The 15,524-nt window shown below is 52.1% G+C and overlaps 2 protein-coding genes across 2 annotated transcripts in view; one reads left to right on the top strand and one right to left on the bottom strand.

Annotated features, from left to right (window-relative positions):
- rcor2 (REST corepressor 2) overlaps positions 1–13,107 on the top strand; it is a 27,536-nt gene extending 14,429 nt beyond the window's left edge. The window contains 9 exon segments of the mRNA XM_029649560.2: positions 2,310–2,373; positions 2,601–2,736; positions 8,343–8,443; positions 8,550–8,627; positions 10,603–10,660; positions 10,805–11,022; positions 11,108–11,229; positions 11,231–11,286; positions 11,289–13,107. Of these exon segments, the coding sequence (XP_029505420.2) occupies positions 2,310–2,373; positions 2,601–2,736; positions 8,343–8,443; positions 8,550–8,627; positions 10,603–10,660; positions 10,805–11,022; positions 11,108–11,229; positions 11,231–11,286; positions 11,289–11,473 (1,018 nt within the window). The 3' untranslated portion in view covers positions 11,474–13,107.
- mark2b (MAP/microtubule affinity-regulating kinase 2b) overlaps positions 12,964–15,524 on the bottom strand; it is a 105,901-nt gene continuing 103,340 nt past the window's right edge. Inside the window, exon 20 of the mRNA XM_065025240.1 lies at positions 12,964–15,085. Within this exon, the coding sequence (XP_064881312.1) occupies positions 14,641–15,085 (445 nt within the window). The 3' untranslated portion in view covers positions 12,964–14,640. The remainder of the gene's footprint in view (positions 15,086–15,524) is intronic.

Genomic DNA, 15,524 nt, shown 5'->3' on the forward strand with positions numbered 1-15,524 from the left:
AAGGGCTCCCGTGTGGCGCAGAGGTCTAAGGCACTGCATCTCAGTGCTAGAGGCGTCACTACAGACCCTGGTTCGATTCCAAGCTGTATCACAACCAGCTGTGATTAGGAGTCCCTATTTTGTTTCTGTCGGCCCCAGCCTCGAACTCAGGCCCTGTGTGTAGCTAACTGACCCCTCTGCCCATTCATTGCCATTTACCCGTTGTCCTAGCTCTCCCAATCAACACCTGTGATGGCTTTATGCCTCTCTCTAATGTCAATATGCCTTGTATACTGTTGTTTAGGGTAGCTCTCATTGTTTTATTTTACTGCGGAGCCCCTAGTCCTGCTCAACATGCCTCAGATAGCCCCCTTGTCCCACCCCCCCACACATGCGGAGACCGCACTTCCAGAGATGCAACCTCTCTCATCGTCACTCAATGCCTAGGTTTACCCCCATTGTACTCGCACCCTACCATGCCCTTGTCTGTACATTATGCCCTGAATCTATCCTACCACGCCCAGGAATCTGCTCCTTTTATTCTCTGCTCCCAACGCACTAGACAACCAGTTCTTATAGCCGTACCCTCATCCTACTCTGTTCCTCTGGTGATGTGTATTTTACATTTCATTTATTTAGCCAGTTAGGCCAGTTGAGAACGAGTTCTCATTTACAATTGCGACCTGGCCAAGATAAAGCAAAGCAGTGCGACACAAACAACAACAGAGTTACACATGGAATTAACAAAACATAGTCAATAACACAATAGAAAAATCTGTATACAGTGTGTGCCAATGAAGTAAGGCAATAAATAGGCCAACAGTGGCGAAGTAATTACAATTTAGCAATTTACACTGGAGTGTAAACCAAAACAAATATGGGGATGAGGTAGTTATTTACAGATGGGCTATGTACAGCTGCAGCGATCGGTTAGCTGCTCTGACAGCTGACGCTTAAAGTTAGTGAGGGAGATAAGTCTCCACCTTCAGTGATTTTTGTAGTTCGTTCCAGTCATTGGCAGCAGAGAACTGGAAGGAAAGGGGGCCAAAGGCGGAATTGGCTTTGGGGATGACCAGTGAAATATACGTGCTGGAGCGCATGCTCCACCCTGCTATTTGTGGCAGAATGTAAGAATGTACAAAATGAATCACTCTGTCACTTATTCATCCCCCTTCTCTTTCTCCCCATCCCTCCCTCTCCCTCCCCATCCCTCCCTCTCCCCATCCCCATCCCTCCCTCTCCCCATCCATCCCTCCCTCTCCCCATCCATCCCCCTCTCTCCATCCCTCCCTCTCTCCATCCCTCCCTCTCTCCATCCCTCCCTCCCATCCCATCCCTCCCTCTCTCCCCATCCCTCCCTCTCTCCTCTCCATCCCTCCCTCCCTCCATCCCATCCCCTCCCCTCTCTATCCCATCCCTCTCCCCATCCCTCCCTCTCCCCATCCCTCCCTCTCCCCATCCCTCCCTCTCCCCATCCCTCCCTCTCCCCATCCCTTCCCTCTCCCCATCCCTCCCTCTCCCCATCCCTCCCTCTCCCCATCCCTCCCTCTCCCCATCCCTCCCTCTCTCTATCCCTTCCCTCTCCCCATCCCTCCCTCCCCATCCCTCCCTCTCCCCATCCCTCCCTCTCCCCATCCCTTCCCTCTCCCCATCCCTTCCCTCTCCCCATCCCTTCCCTCTCCCCATCCCTCCCTCTCCCCATCCCTCCCTCTCCCCATCCCTTCCCTCTCCCCATCCCTTCCCTCTCCCCATCCCTTCCCTCTCCCCTTCCCTCCCCATCCCTTCTCTCTCTCTTTCCATCCCTTCCCTCTCCCCTTCCCTCTCCCTATCCCCATCCCTCTCTCCCCATCCCTCTCTCCCCATCCCTCTCTCTCCATCCCCTCTCTCCATCCCTCTCTCTCCATCCCTCTCTCCCCATCCCTCTCTCCCCATCCCTCTCTCCCCATCCCTCTCTCCCCATCCCTCTCTCTCCATCCCTCTCTCTCCATCCCTTCCCTCTCTCTTTCCATCCCTTCCCTCTCTCTTTCCATCCCTCCCTCTCCCCATCCCTTCTCTATCCCTTCTCTCTCCCCATCCCTCCCTCTCCCTATCCCTTCTCTCTTTCCATCCCTCCCTCTCCCCATCCCTCTCTCTCTCTATCCCTCCCTCTCCCCATCCCTTCTCTCTCTCTATCCCTCCCTCTCCCCATCCTTCTCTCTCTCCATCCCTTCTCTCTCTCTCTTTCCATCCCTTCTCTCTCTCTCTTTCCATCCCTTCTTTCCATCCCTTTCTTTCCATCCCTTCTCTCTCTCTCTCCATCCCTTCCCTCTCCCCATCCCTCCCTCCCTCAGTAATGATGAGATAGAGGGAGACCCGGGCAGCGACAGCGACTTTGAGATCGACGCCAAGAAAGAGGTGAGCAGAAGGAAGTGTTACTCTTCTCCTGAGTGGCACAGTGGTCTAAGGCACCGCATGTCACTACAGACCCCGGTTCGATTCTGGGCTGTATCACAACCCGCCATCAGCGGGAGTTCCATAGGGCAGCGCACAAGGGGAGGGTTTGGCCGTCGTTGTAAATAAGAATGTGTTCTTAACTGACTTGTCTAGTTAAATGTCTGTGTACTGACCCTCCCTCTCCCCAGACAGTGAAGCAGCACAGCTCCAGTGGTACTGGAGGAGAGAGGGGAGCGCCAGGCCGGTCTAACCCACAGAGGAAAGAGTCTGTTGGGGCTCAGTACCGCCACCACCCCCTGAGAGCTCGTCGGAGACCACCTAAAGGTACCTTATACACACACTGGGTTTCTTTATCCGTGTGTGTGCGTTAGTGTTGCATGGTATACCGAAACTTTTTAGATTTAAAAACAAAAGTTTGTTACTGGAATTTTTGTTACGTTCAGAACTCCAACTTCTGTCAAATGTCTTGCGTGGTTGAGAGACTGAAGTCTGTCAGCACAGCCCTTTTTTATAGAGCAAAGTGCCTGGCCCACTTAGTCATTCATTACTAGTGCCATCTGGCTGCATAAAAATGTACCCTTGAATAATACAACACGGCATGTAGAAACTGTTAATTACTGTTCTCAAAACAATGTCCATACAGGCTGGAAAAACTTTACGATGCAGGAAGGTACCGGTAGCTTCCAGCTAGCTTTGTAGGCTAACTTTCCTTGCTAGCTTCCAGCTAGCTTTGTAGGCTAACTTTCCTCGCTAGCTTACAGCTGAAGCTTTTGTCACGTTCCCCAGCAAGAAAACCCCAAATGACACTCAAACAGAAGGGAGAACTAACAAAGAGTCACTGACAACAACAACCAAAAGGAGGAGGTGGGGGTAACAACTGAAACCTGAAAGACACTCACCACGACAGCCACTAAGCCCACACGAAAACTTAAAGACAGGAAGCAAACCAAAATAAAAACAGGGAAGATCAGATAAAGGAATGTTTGTCTAGAAATATAAAAAAGGTCGAGAACCATGCGCCCTCGGCAACATATCTCCGCCAAGCCGCATTGCTTCTTGACACACTGCTCGCTTAACCCAGAAGCGAGCAGCAGCGATGTGTCGGAGGAAACACCGTACATCTTGCGACCGCAGAAGCGATCAGTGTGCATACACCCGGCCCGCCACACGTACTTGCTAGAGCGTGATGCCGGCCAGAGCTAGATGCCGGCCAATTGTGCGTCGCCTAATGGGTCTCCTGGTCGTGGCCGGCTGCGACACAGCCTGGGATCAAACAAGGGTCTGTAGTGAGCCTCTAGCACCAGTTGCTGACGCGTCAAAGGCAGAACACCATCCAAAATGAAGGATTGGACCACCCCGGTGTCTCGCAGTATCTTCACCGGCTGCTCAACAGCATCGCTACTCTGCAGACACACAAACCCATCTGAAACAAAGGTTTCATACATATCTGATCCAAAGTCTTGTTTAGGAGATACACCAGTCCCCATCAGAGACCTAATGGGCTGGAGAGTTCCCAGTCCCCACCAGAGACCTAATGGGCTGGAGTGTTCCCAGTCCCCACCAGAGACCCAATGGGCTGGAGAGTGTTCCCAGTCCCCACCAGAGACCTAATGGGCTGGAGAGTGTTCCCAGTCCCCACCAGAGACCTAATGGGCTGGAGAGTGTTCCCAGTCCCCACCAGAGACCTAATGGGCTGGAGAGTGTTCCCAGTCCCCACCAGAGACCTAATGGGCTGGAGAGTGTTCCCAGTCCCCACCAGAGACCTAATGGGCTGGAGAGTGTTCCCAGTCCCCACCGGAGACCTAATGGGCTGGAGAGTGTTCCCAGTCCCCACCGGAGACCCAATGGGCTGGAGAGTGTTCCCAGTCCCCACCGGAGACCCAATGGGCTGGAGTGTTCCCAGTCCCCACCGGAGACCCAATGGGCTGGAGTGTTCCCAGTCCCCACCGGAGACCCAATGGGCTGGAGTGTTCCCAGTCCCCACCGGAGACCCAATGGGCTGGAGAGTTCCCAGTCCCCACCGGAGACCCAATGGGCTGGAGAGTGTTCCCAGTCCCCACCGGAGACTTAATGGGCTGGAGAGTTCCCAGTCCCCACCGGAGACCTAATGGGCTGGAGAGTGTTCCCAGTCCCCACCGGAGACCTAATGGGCTGGAGAGTGTTCCCAGTCCCCACCGGAGACCTAATGGGCTGGAGAGTGTTCCCAGTCCCCACCGGAGACCTAATGGGCTGGAGAGTGTTCCCAGTCCCCACCGGAGACCTAATGGGCTGGAGAGTGTTCCCAGTCCCCACCGGAGACCTAATGGGCTGGAGAGTGTTCCCAGTCCCCACCGGAGACCTAATGGGCTGGAGAGTGTTCCCAGTCCCCACCGGAGACCTAATGGGCTGGAGAGTGTTCCCAGTCCCCACCGGAGACCTAATGGGCTGGAGAGTGTTCCCAGTCCCCACCGGAGACCTAATGGGCTGGAGAGTGTTCCCAGTCCCCACCGGAGACCTAATGGGCTGGAGAGTGTTCCCAGTCCCCACCGGAGACCTAATGGGCTGGAGAGTGTTCCCAGTCCCCACCGGAGACCTAATGGGCTGGAGAGTGTTCCCAGTCCCCACCGGAGACCTAATGGGCTGGAGAGTGTTCCCAGTCCCCACCGGAGACCTAATGGGCTGGAGAGTGTTCCCAGTCCCCACCGGAGACCTAATGGGCTGGAGAGTGTTCCCAGTCCCCACCGGAGACCTAATGGGCTGGAGAGTGTTCCCAGTCCCCACCGGAGACCTAATGGGTTGGAGAGTGTTCCCAGTCCCCACCGGAGACCTAATGGGCTGGAGAGTGTTCCCAGTCCCCACCGGAGACCTAATGGGCTGGAGAGTGTTCCCAGTCCCCACCGGAGACCTAATGGGCTGGAGAGTGTTCCCAGTCCCCACCGGAGACCTAATGGGCTGGAGAGTGTTCCCAGTCCCCACCGGAGACCTAATGGGCTGGAGAGTGTTCCCAGTCCCCACCGGAGACCCAATGGGCTGGAGAGTGTTCCCAGTCCCCACCGGAGACCCAATGGGCTGGAGAGTGTTCCCAGTCCCCACCGGAGACCCAATGGGCTGGAGAGTGTTCCCAGTCCCCACCGGAGACCCAATGGGCTGGAGAGTGTTCCCAGTCCCCACCGGAGACCCAATGGGCTGGAGAGTGTTCCCAGTCCCCACCGGAGACCCAATGGGCTGGAGAGTGTTCCCAGTCCCCACCGGAGACCAATGGGCTGGAGAGTGTTCCCAGTCCCCACCGGAGACCCAATGGGCTGGAGAGTGTTCCCAGTCCCCACCGGAGACCCAATGGGCTGGAGAGTGTTCCCAGTCCCCACCGGAGACCCAATGGGCTGGAGAGTGTTCCCAGTCCCCACCGGAGACCCAATGGGCTGGAGAGTGTTCCCAGTCCCCACCGGAGACCCAATGGGCTGGAGAGTGTTCCCAGTCCCCACCGGAGACCCAATGGGCTGGAGAGTGTTCCCAGTCCCCACCGGAGACCCAATGGGCTGGAGAGTGTTCCCAGTCCCCACCGGAGACCCAATGGGCTGGAGAGTGTTCCCAGTCCCCACCGGAGACCCAATGGGCTGGAGAGTGTTCCCAGTCCCCACCGGAGACCTAATGGGCTGGAGAGTGTTCCCAGTCCCCACCGGAGACCTAATGGGCTGGAGAGTGTTCCCAGTCCCCACCGGAGACCTAATGGGCTGGAGAGTGTTCCCAGTCCCCACCGGAGACCCAATGGGCTGGAGAGTGTTCCCAGTCCCCACCGGAGACCCAATGGGCTGGAGAGTGTTCCCAGTCCCCACCCGAGACCCAATGGGCTGGAGAGTGTTCCCAGTCCCCACCAGAGACCCAATGGGCTGGAGTGTTCCCAGTCCCCACCAGAGACCCAATGGGCTGGAGTGTTCCCAGTCCCCACCAGAGACCCAATGGGCTGGAGTGTTCCCAGTCCCCACCAGAGACCCAATGGGCTGGAGTGTTCCCAGTCCCCACCAGAGACCCAATGGGCTGGAGTGTTCCCAGTCCCCACCAGAGACCCAATGGGCTGGAGTGTTCCCAGTCCCCACCAGAGACCCAATGGGCTGGAGAGTGTTCCCAGTCCCCACCAGAGACCTAATGGGCTGGAGAGTGTTCCCAGTCCCCACCAGAGACCTAATGGGCTGGAGTGTTCCCAGTCCCCACCAGAGACCTAATGGGCTGGAGTGTTCCCAGTCCCCACCAGAGACCTAATGGGCTGGAGTGTTCCCAGTCCCCACCAGAGACCCAATGGGCTGGAGAGTGTTCCCAGTCCCCACCAGAGACCCAATGGGCTGGAGTGTTCCCAGTCCCCACCAGAGACCCAATGGGCTGGAGTGTTCCCAGTCCCCACCAGAGACCCAATGGGCTGGAGTGTTCCCAGTCCCCACCAGAGACCCAATGGGCTGGAGAGTTCCCAGTCCCCACCAGAGACCCAATGGGCTGGAGTGTTCCCAGTCCCCACCAGAGACCTAATGGGCTGGAGAGTGTTCCCAGTCCCCACCCGAGACCTAATGGGCTGGAGTGTTCCCAGTCCCCACCGGAGACCTAATGGGCTGGAGTGTTCCCAGTCCCCACCGGAGACCTAATGGGCTGGAGTGTTCCCAGTCCCCACCGGAGACCTAATGGGCTGGAGTGTTCCCAGTCCCCACCGGAGACCTAATGGGCTGGAGAGTTCCCAGTCCCCACCGGAGACTTAATGGGCTGGAGAGTGTTCCCAGTCCCCACCGGAGACCTAATGGGCTGGAGTGTTCCCAGTCCCCACCAGAGACCCAATGGGCTGGAGTGTTCCCAGTCCCCACCAGAGACCCAATGGGCTGGAGTGTTCCCAGTCCCCACCAGAGACCCAATGGGCTGGAGTGTTCCCAGTCCCCACCAGAGACCCAATGGAGAGTGGATACGAGAAAAAAAAGAAGTTTAACTACAGGGTGCTTTGTTTGTGAAGGTGATTTTATGTGTCATCACAAACATCAGCAGCTTTCTCAAGTGAGATCCTTGTGCTCATAAATGTAGGTCGCAACTCTGTCGTGAAGGCAATTCTTGAAACTTGTTTTGAAGTATGAGAGTCTTTAAATCCTCAAGGGTCTTGACCTCAATATGGCTTTGTAATTCACATCAATTCACTTCCCTAGTACTTTGTGATAATGGGCAAATCATAACAGAAAATAAGATGATTTCAATGCTGATTGTCTGCAAAAACCCGTTGGTAATTCACTTCGTCTCCCTCACCACCAAAAATGAATTCCCTTCTTCGTCTCCCTCACCTCCCCTCCCGTCTGGTTTCCACTACATTCCATATTCTGCCTCATGCATGACCTCATTACTTAGAGACTATGCACACTTTTATAAAAGAAGAGATTGAATCTTCTATGCAAATGTTGTTAATCAGTATAATAAAATATCTCCTTGCAGTTGCCAATAAAATCGTGACAGAGTATAATACATGTTCCCTCTCTCTCTCTCTCTCCTCATCTCTCTCTCTTTCTCTCCTCCTCATCTCTCTCTCTTTCTCTCCTCATCTCTCTCTCTCTCTCTCCTCCTCATCTCTGTCTCTCTCTCTCTCTCCTCCTCATCTCTGTCTCTCTCTCTCTCTCTCATCTCTGTCTCTCTCTCTCTCTCCTCCTCATCTCTGTCTCTCTCTCTCTCTCCTCCTCATCTCTGTCTCTCTCTCTCTCTCTCTCCTCCTCATCTCTGTCTCTCTCTCTCTCTCTCTCCTCCTCATCTCTGTCTCTCTCTCCTCTCTCTCCTCCTCTCTCTCTCTCTCTCCTCCTCATCTGTCTCTCTCTCTCTCCTCCTCATCTCTCTCTCTCCTCCTCATCTCTGTCTCTGTGTCTCTCTCTCGGTCTCTCTCTCTCTCTCTGTGTCTCTCTCTCTGTCTCTCTCAACATGCTACTCTCTCCTCTGTAAAGGCATGCATCTGAACCCCAAGGACATCATGGCTGTGTCAGCCAATCACCACCATGGCTCTGGCAGACAGCTAGACACACACCTGGTGTCACTCAAGAGACGGGTATACACACAGACCACACACACACACACACACACACACACACCGATGCAGACACAGATATCACTTATAGAGTAATAGATTCTCTCTGTGTCTCTCCCCGTCTCAGGTCCAGAGTATTAAGCAGAACAACAGTAGTATGAAACACTGTCTAGACGAGGGCATCGACAGCCTGCGTCCTACAGGGGTACATTCATTTCCTTCTTTAACTTCCTCTTCCCTGTCTTCCGGAGATACCCAGGTAGGTCTTCTCTTCACCAGGGGTGTGTCTCAATAGGCTAAAGTTCCTTCATTTATACTAGTGGTGTCAAACACGGGTGGGTCCAATCTGGCCCGTGGGTGGTTAGAGTAAAACATGTTAAACCTTTTAAAATTTTTGAACCAAATCGAAACGATAATGGGATCTCAGGTTGTGTCACAGACGACCGTGAGTCCCTTAGGTTGGCGCACAATTGTCCCAGTGCTGTCATCCGGGTTAGAGGAAGGTGGCTTTCCTTAGCTTATCGCGCTCTAGCGACTCCTTGTTGTGGGCTGGGCGCCTGCAAGCTGACTTAAGTTGAACCGCGTTTCCTCTGACATATTGGCGCAGCTGGTTTCAGCGAGCGGGTGGTAAGTAGCGCGGGCAGGGGGGGGTCATGTTGTTTCGGGAGGACGCACGACTTTCGACCGTCGCCTCTCACGAGCCCGTTGTGGAGTTGCAGCGATGAGACAAGATTGTAACTACCAATTGGATATCACGAAAAAGAGGGTAAAATGTTATATATATATATATAGATTACCAGTCAAAAGTTTGGACACAACTAAGGGTTAGTCATTATTTTCTACATTGTAGAATAACAGTCAAGACATCAAAACTGTGAAATAACACATGGAATCATGTCGGAACCAAAAAAAGTGTTAAACAAATCAAAAATAGATTTTAGATTCTTCAAAGTAGCCACCCTTTGCCTTGACAACTTTGCATTCTCTCAACCAGATTCATGAGGTAGTTACCTGGAATGCATTTCCATGTGACTGGTACTGTATATAATGGGCCTACATTCCAACATCTTCTTGACTGTCCAGCTCTAATAATCACTTGAGTCAGTGAGCATCAAATCGATGGATATTGGGACTATTTTTGTTAAATTTTGATGGCAAGGAAATGGAACACATTTTCAGTACGGCTCTCCGGACCTCATTGAAGACAGAATACAGCCCGTGGGCAAAAATGAGTTTGACACCCCCTGATCTACACCCTGACCTGGTTGTCTAGGTCATAATGGATTAGTTAGGAACTCCCCTCACCTGGTTGTCTAGGTCATAATGGATTAGTTAGGAACTCCCCTCACCTGGTTGTCGAGGTCATAATGGATTCGCTAGGAACTCCCCTCACCTGGTTGTCTAGGTCATAATGGATTCGCTAGGAACTCCCCTCACCTGGTTGTCTAGGTCATAATGGATTCGCTAGGAACTCCCCTCACCTGGTTGTCTAGGTCATAATGGATTCGCTAGGAACTCCCCTCACCTGGTTGTCTAGGTCATAATGGATTCGCTAGGAACTCCCCTCACCTGGTTGTCTAGGTCATAATGGATTCGCTAGGAACTCCTCACCTGGTTGTCTAGGTCATAATGGATTCGCTAGGAACTCCCCTCACCTGGTTGTCTAGGTCATAATGGATTCGCTAGGAACTCCCCTCACCTGGTTGTCTAGGTCATAATGGATTCGCTAGGAACTCCCCTCACCTGGTTGTCTAGGTCATAATGGATTCGCTAGGAACTCCCCTCACCTGGTTGTCTAGGTCATAATGGATTCGCTAGGAACTCCCCTCACCTGGTTGTCTAGGTCATAATGGATTCGCTAGGAACTCCCCTCACCTGGTTGTCTAGGTCATAATGGATTCGCTAGGAACTCCCCTCACCTGGTTGTCTAGGTCATAATAAATTCGCTAGGAACTCACCTCACCTGGTTGTCTAGGTCATAATGGATTCGCTAGAACTCCCCTCACCTGGTTGTCTAACTCCCCTCACCTGGTTGTCTAGGTCATAATGGATTCGCTAGGAACTCCCCTCACCTGGTTGTCTAGGTCATAATAAATTCACTAGGAACTCACCTCACCTGGTTGTCTAGGTCATAATGAAAACAGTTTATTTATAACCAACTCTTCCTCCTCTCTCTCCAGCCAGCTCCCAAGATGAACTCTCGTTGGTCCACTGAGGAACAGCTGCTAGCGGTACAGGGTGAGTTAACACCCCCCCAAAAAAATACAACTCAATCCTTTTCTTTAACACAGGAAATTATTGTATTCTGGCAAATATAACTCACAGAAGAAACAGTTTGATACGTTTCAGATCACAACATTCAACACCCTGTTCTCCCCTCAGCTATCCGTCGCTATGGTAAGGACTTGGCGGTGGTTGCCGAGGTAATCGGTAACAAAACTCTGGCCCAGGTGAGCTCCTTCTTCGTTAGTTACCGACGGCGATTCAATCTGGACGAGGTCGTCAAGGAGTGGCAGGCGGAACAAGACGTAGCCTCCACACAGGGGCCTTGTGGGAGTCGTAGTAGAAACGAAGAGAGGGGAGGAGCAGAGGAGGAAGAGGTCAGGAGGGGGTGAGGGTTTGTTTTGGTGAAAGTTTGACAAGTCTGTTGCTGATCTAACCCCCCCCCCTTCTCCTCCCTTCCAGATAAAGCTGGAAGACATTACTCCCCCCTGCGGTGACGCCAACTCCCCCTCCCCCTTCATCCAACAACCACACCCCTCCTCCTTCCCTCTCCCAGCCTCCCCCTTACTGCGCCCGGCTCCCCCTCTGCCCCCCCAGCCTTCTCCGGCAGCCCCCGCTCCAGACCCGACCCCTCCAGACCCGAACCCCCACAATCATCCCCCTCCCCCGTTGATCCGTCCTGCAGTCGTGGCTCCGGGCCAACAGGGGAGCTCTAGTCTCCGTAGGGAACTAGGAAACAACCTCCGCTCCTCTCCTCCTGCTTGCTCTGGCGCTGGTCAGCCTCCCTCACTGGTAGGGCTCAAAGTAGAGCAAACCAACTCTCACTGACAGAAAGGAGGGGACTCTTGTATATTTAGGGAGGGGCTCTTGTATACTCAGATGGGTAGATTGTGCTGCTAGTGGGAGTGTTTATCCATTATGATGGAACAATAGAAATCAGAATGCAGTTAGTTAGTTGAGTTCTAAGCCCCACCAGTCTGTTTGGTTCAGAAGCCTCTCATTAAGTCCCCTCTGTATCAGTTCTGACTCACAATTATAAACCAACTGCACAACCATACTTCCATCTGAGGCTTGGGTCATCCATCCTTCTGTTCCTGCCCCCCGCCCCCCTCAGCAGAAAATAGGACATGCCCACACATGCCTCACGGCTGTCTCCATAGCAACCAGCACAGATGTGACTGGTTACCCACGGCAACGGTGACCCTGTATTTCACCCATCCCTCCTCCCCAAAGAACAGAACTTTCAGAATACCAAAACCCTCAAGGAAAAGATACACTGGATTGTGGTGATGGATGCCATGACAACAGAACCCCCCCACACACACACACACAGTCTCCATGACAAAACAGAACGAACTCTGGCAAAACACACCCAGGTTCCAGTTCCACACTACAAGGTGCTGAACTAATGATTCCACAGGGGAACCAGGAAGACATCCCTCTTCTACCAGATCCACGTATTGTTGGTCTTATGACTGCAGCATTCTTTTGTTAGGTGATCTCTAAGTAGGTAGACATCCCTATATATAGTGCACTACTTTGGATCAAATCCCTATAAGGTCCTGGTCCAATGTAGTGCACTATATTAGGGAATAGGATGCATTTGTAATCCCAAGGCTCATGCATTTCTCCATTCTAAGTAGCATGCTAGTGTGGATATGGAACAGAGACCTGTTTTTGATTAAAAGCACAAAAAAATAAGTCTCAAATGGCAGTTGTATTTAGCTCTGGTTACAGTTGTGTGCTATGTAGGGGATAGTACTGTACAATTCACAGGTGTCATCTGAGAACAAAATGTGAAGCTGAAATACTCGTAGGGTTGGATGGGCATTGTGGCAAGGAGCAGTGCAGCTTGGTTGTGTTTTGGAAGAGGATGCACAGCTCTTGACCTTCGCCTCTCCTGAGTCTGTACGGGAGTTGCAAGTGATGAGACAAGACTGTAACTACCAATTGGGGTGAAAATACACAAAAAAAAAGTCATTTCTGAACCTGACATATGCAGCGTTGCAGTTTTTAAATTTCAAATCGAGCTATAACGCAGATCTTTCGTGATACGTCTGGCACCCTATTCCCTACATAGTGCACTACTTTTGACCAGAGGACCCATAAGGAGTTATGGTGCCATTTGGGACACAGGTTTCAAATACTTGTGGCTACAAATGACTTGACTGTGTTTAGCAACAGGTAATGTTCATGAAGTTTGAGACTGGATTTGCTTGTTAATGTTTTCAGGATATTTTCTTTTGGAATAAAACAAAATTACAACCATATTGTTTCCACTGAATTACATTTGTTAAATACACACTTTTGTTACTGGCCTAAATGCAACCAACTTTTTATTACTTTCCATAATTTCTTTTGCACAAAAACAAATACATTTGGAGTCAACTCCCCCGTCTCTCCCAACCAAATACTGGTTAAAATGTCGGACTCAAATTACAGCAAAAAAAATGTAAAATAAATCAACACTGAAATATAGTCATAACAGCAAGAGTAAAGACAGCACCTTAAAACAATGATTTAACAGAACGACTTTTTAAACAAAGAACCGAGGCGTTTTGCTCAGGTACACCGTCCCCCATCATTTGGCTAGAGATTACTCAGCAAACCCCTCACTCTTTTCCACTGGCGGAGGGAGAGAGCTCCTACTAAATAGAATCAACGCCGCTGACGACAAGAATAGTCGGTCACAAGGTGGGCACAGTGACACAACGTTTGGCCTCATCCTACAGAAAGGCAGCGGCAACATGTTCACATTATCAAAACCCAACCCATCCTACAGAAAATAAATCCACCTCAAAGTGAACGAGCAGTAGTCTTCATCACCCAGTCAGGAAGATGCCCAGCGGGGTGGGGTGGGAGCTCAGGTGAGGCGTTCCTTAGCCCAAACAAAGTGATTAAAAACACTAAAACAAATCAAGAAGTTCTAAATTAATTTGTTCAGAGATCAATTTTAAAATGAAATACTGATTGATAAAAGGCTGAATATCTGAACATACTACTCCTTGGGGAGAGATGGGAGTAGAAAGATGGCTGCTGTGTGTTCTCTCTGTACAGAAGCGTGATACAACCCCATCGATCATTAACAAGTTTCTTTGTCATAATAGAACAGCAACGAGAAGAACTACATTTGTCTTCTATAAAGAAAGGAAATTCCCCTTTTTTTTCTTCCAGTGTACAACCTTTTGACCTTAAAAACCAACAACAAAGTGTTGTCGTCCAATGGTGAATCAAGTCTATTGGCCTGTGACTGAATGAAAGGGGGATGATGTCACCCCTGATGAAAAAAAGTGAGGGTTGAGGGACATGGGCGGGGGGGAGGAGCCTGGTGTGTTTGGATTCAAAACATCCAGTCATTAAGGGTCCAGTTTGGCGTGTGTGTGTGTGTGAGAGAGACTTAAAACAGAGCAGTGTCTTGACATTCTCCCCTCACATCAAACGGGCAGAAAGTGGGTCCTTCCACCAAAGGCCTGTGATGTCTTCTACAGTTCAGATTCCGGGGGGAGTCCATTTGGGTCAGAGAACAGGAGAACCGTTCCAGCGTTGAGTTAGTTTATTTCCAGCATCAAGTCGGTCCGCTCTGTTCTCTTTAGAACTCTTTGAGTGTAACCCAGTCTAGAACCCATTGAAGTAGAACCGACAGGAGAAGAGCCTCGGAGCAGGTATGACGATGTGTTCAGACTCCCTCCCCTCAGTACAGTGTGTGTCTGTGTGTGTGTGTGGGGCAGCGAGAGAGAGGCAGAGTGTGTACAACCACCAGGTGAAGAGAGATAGCGGCAGAACCAACATGCAGTGGATCTAGAAGACGAGAACCCAGAGGTTCTAAAACACAAACCTCAACAGAGGAAAAAAAAACTAGACAGAACCACCCCCAGCAGAAGAACATTCACTCCACCCATTAACTTGTCAAACACTGAACCCCTCCCACCTACCCAGTACAACATCCTTCTCATTCAGTCTCTTCTCTCTATCCACATGTGTAAAATCGCTCCGTCTCACAGTTTGAGCTCGTTAGCGATCTTCGACGCGATGTTCTTAAACGCGATCGACGTCCCGGAGATCCTTTTGAAGCGCACGCCGTTCAGTGAGAGGCGGGGCAGCTTGCACACCTCCATCTCCCATTGGACGAAGTCGTCCCGGGAAGGGTTCCCGAAGATGCACAGCAGCATGTAGCGCTCCCGCAGCTCGTACTCACAGCTGTTGGATTCTAGAACCTTCCGGATCTCTCTCATCATCTCCCCGGGATCCAAAGAGGACGTGGTCTTCATGGACCAGGTGAACCGGAGGGAACGCGGTTTGGTCGACGGGTCCTTCGGTGGCGGGGTGGCGGTACCGGAAACGGGGGAGGAATTATCCTTGTTTTCGTCTCCGCTGCCGCTGTGGGAGGAGCCTAGGACGCCGCTCTTCTCTGATTTGTCGACGGTGCTGCTCAGCATCGACCTATAGGAGGAGAGAGTGGAGGGATGAAAGCAAGAGGGAGAGGGGGCAGGACGAGAGAGGCGGAGGGGGCAGGAGGAGAGAGGCGGAGGGGGCAGGAGGAGAGAGGGAGAGGGGGCAGGACGAGAGAGGGGAGTAGGGGGTTGGAGAGGGAGGCAGGGGGAGTAGGGGGTTGGAGAGGGAGGCAGGGGGAGACGGAGGGGGCAGGAGGAGAGAGGGGAGTAGGGGGTTGGAGAGGGAGGCAGGGGAGTAGGGGGTTGGAGAGGGAGGCAGGGGGAGTAGGGGGTTGGACAGGGGGCATGGGGAGAGACGGAGGGGGCAGGGGGAGAGAGGGGAGTAGGGGGTTGGAGAGGGAGGCAGGGGGAGTAGGGGTTGGACAGGGGGGCAGAGAGGAGGAGAGAGAGAAACAGAGTGAGGAATGAGATGATTAGGAGAAACAGGG

The sequence above is a fragment of the Oncorhynchus nerka genome, linkage group LG12, assembly GCF_034236695.1.
Source record: "Oncorhynchus nerka isolate Pitt River linkage group LG12, Oner_Uvic_2.0, whole genome shotgun sequence".
In the NCBI taxonomy this organism is placed as follows: Eukaryota; Metazoa; Chordata; class Actinopteri; order Salmoniformes; family Salmonidae; genus Oncorhynchus; species Oncorhynchus nerka.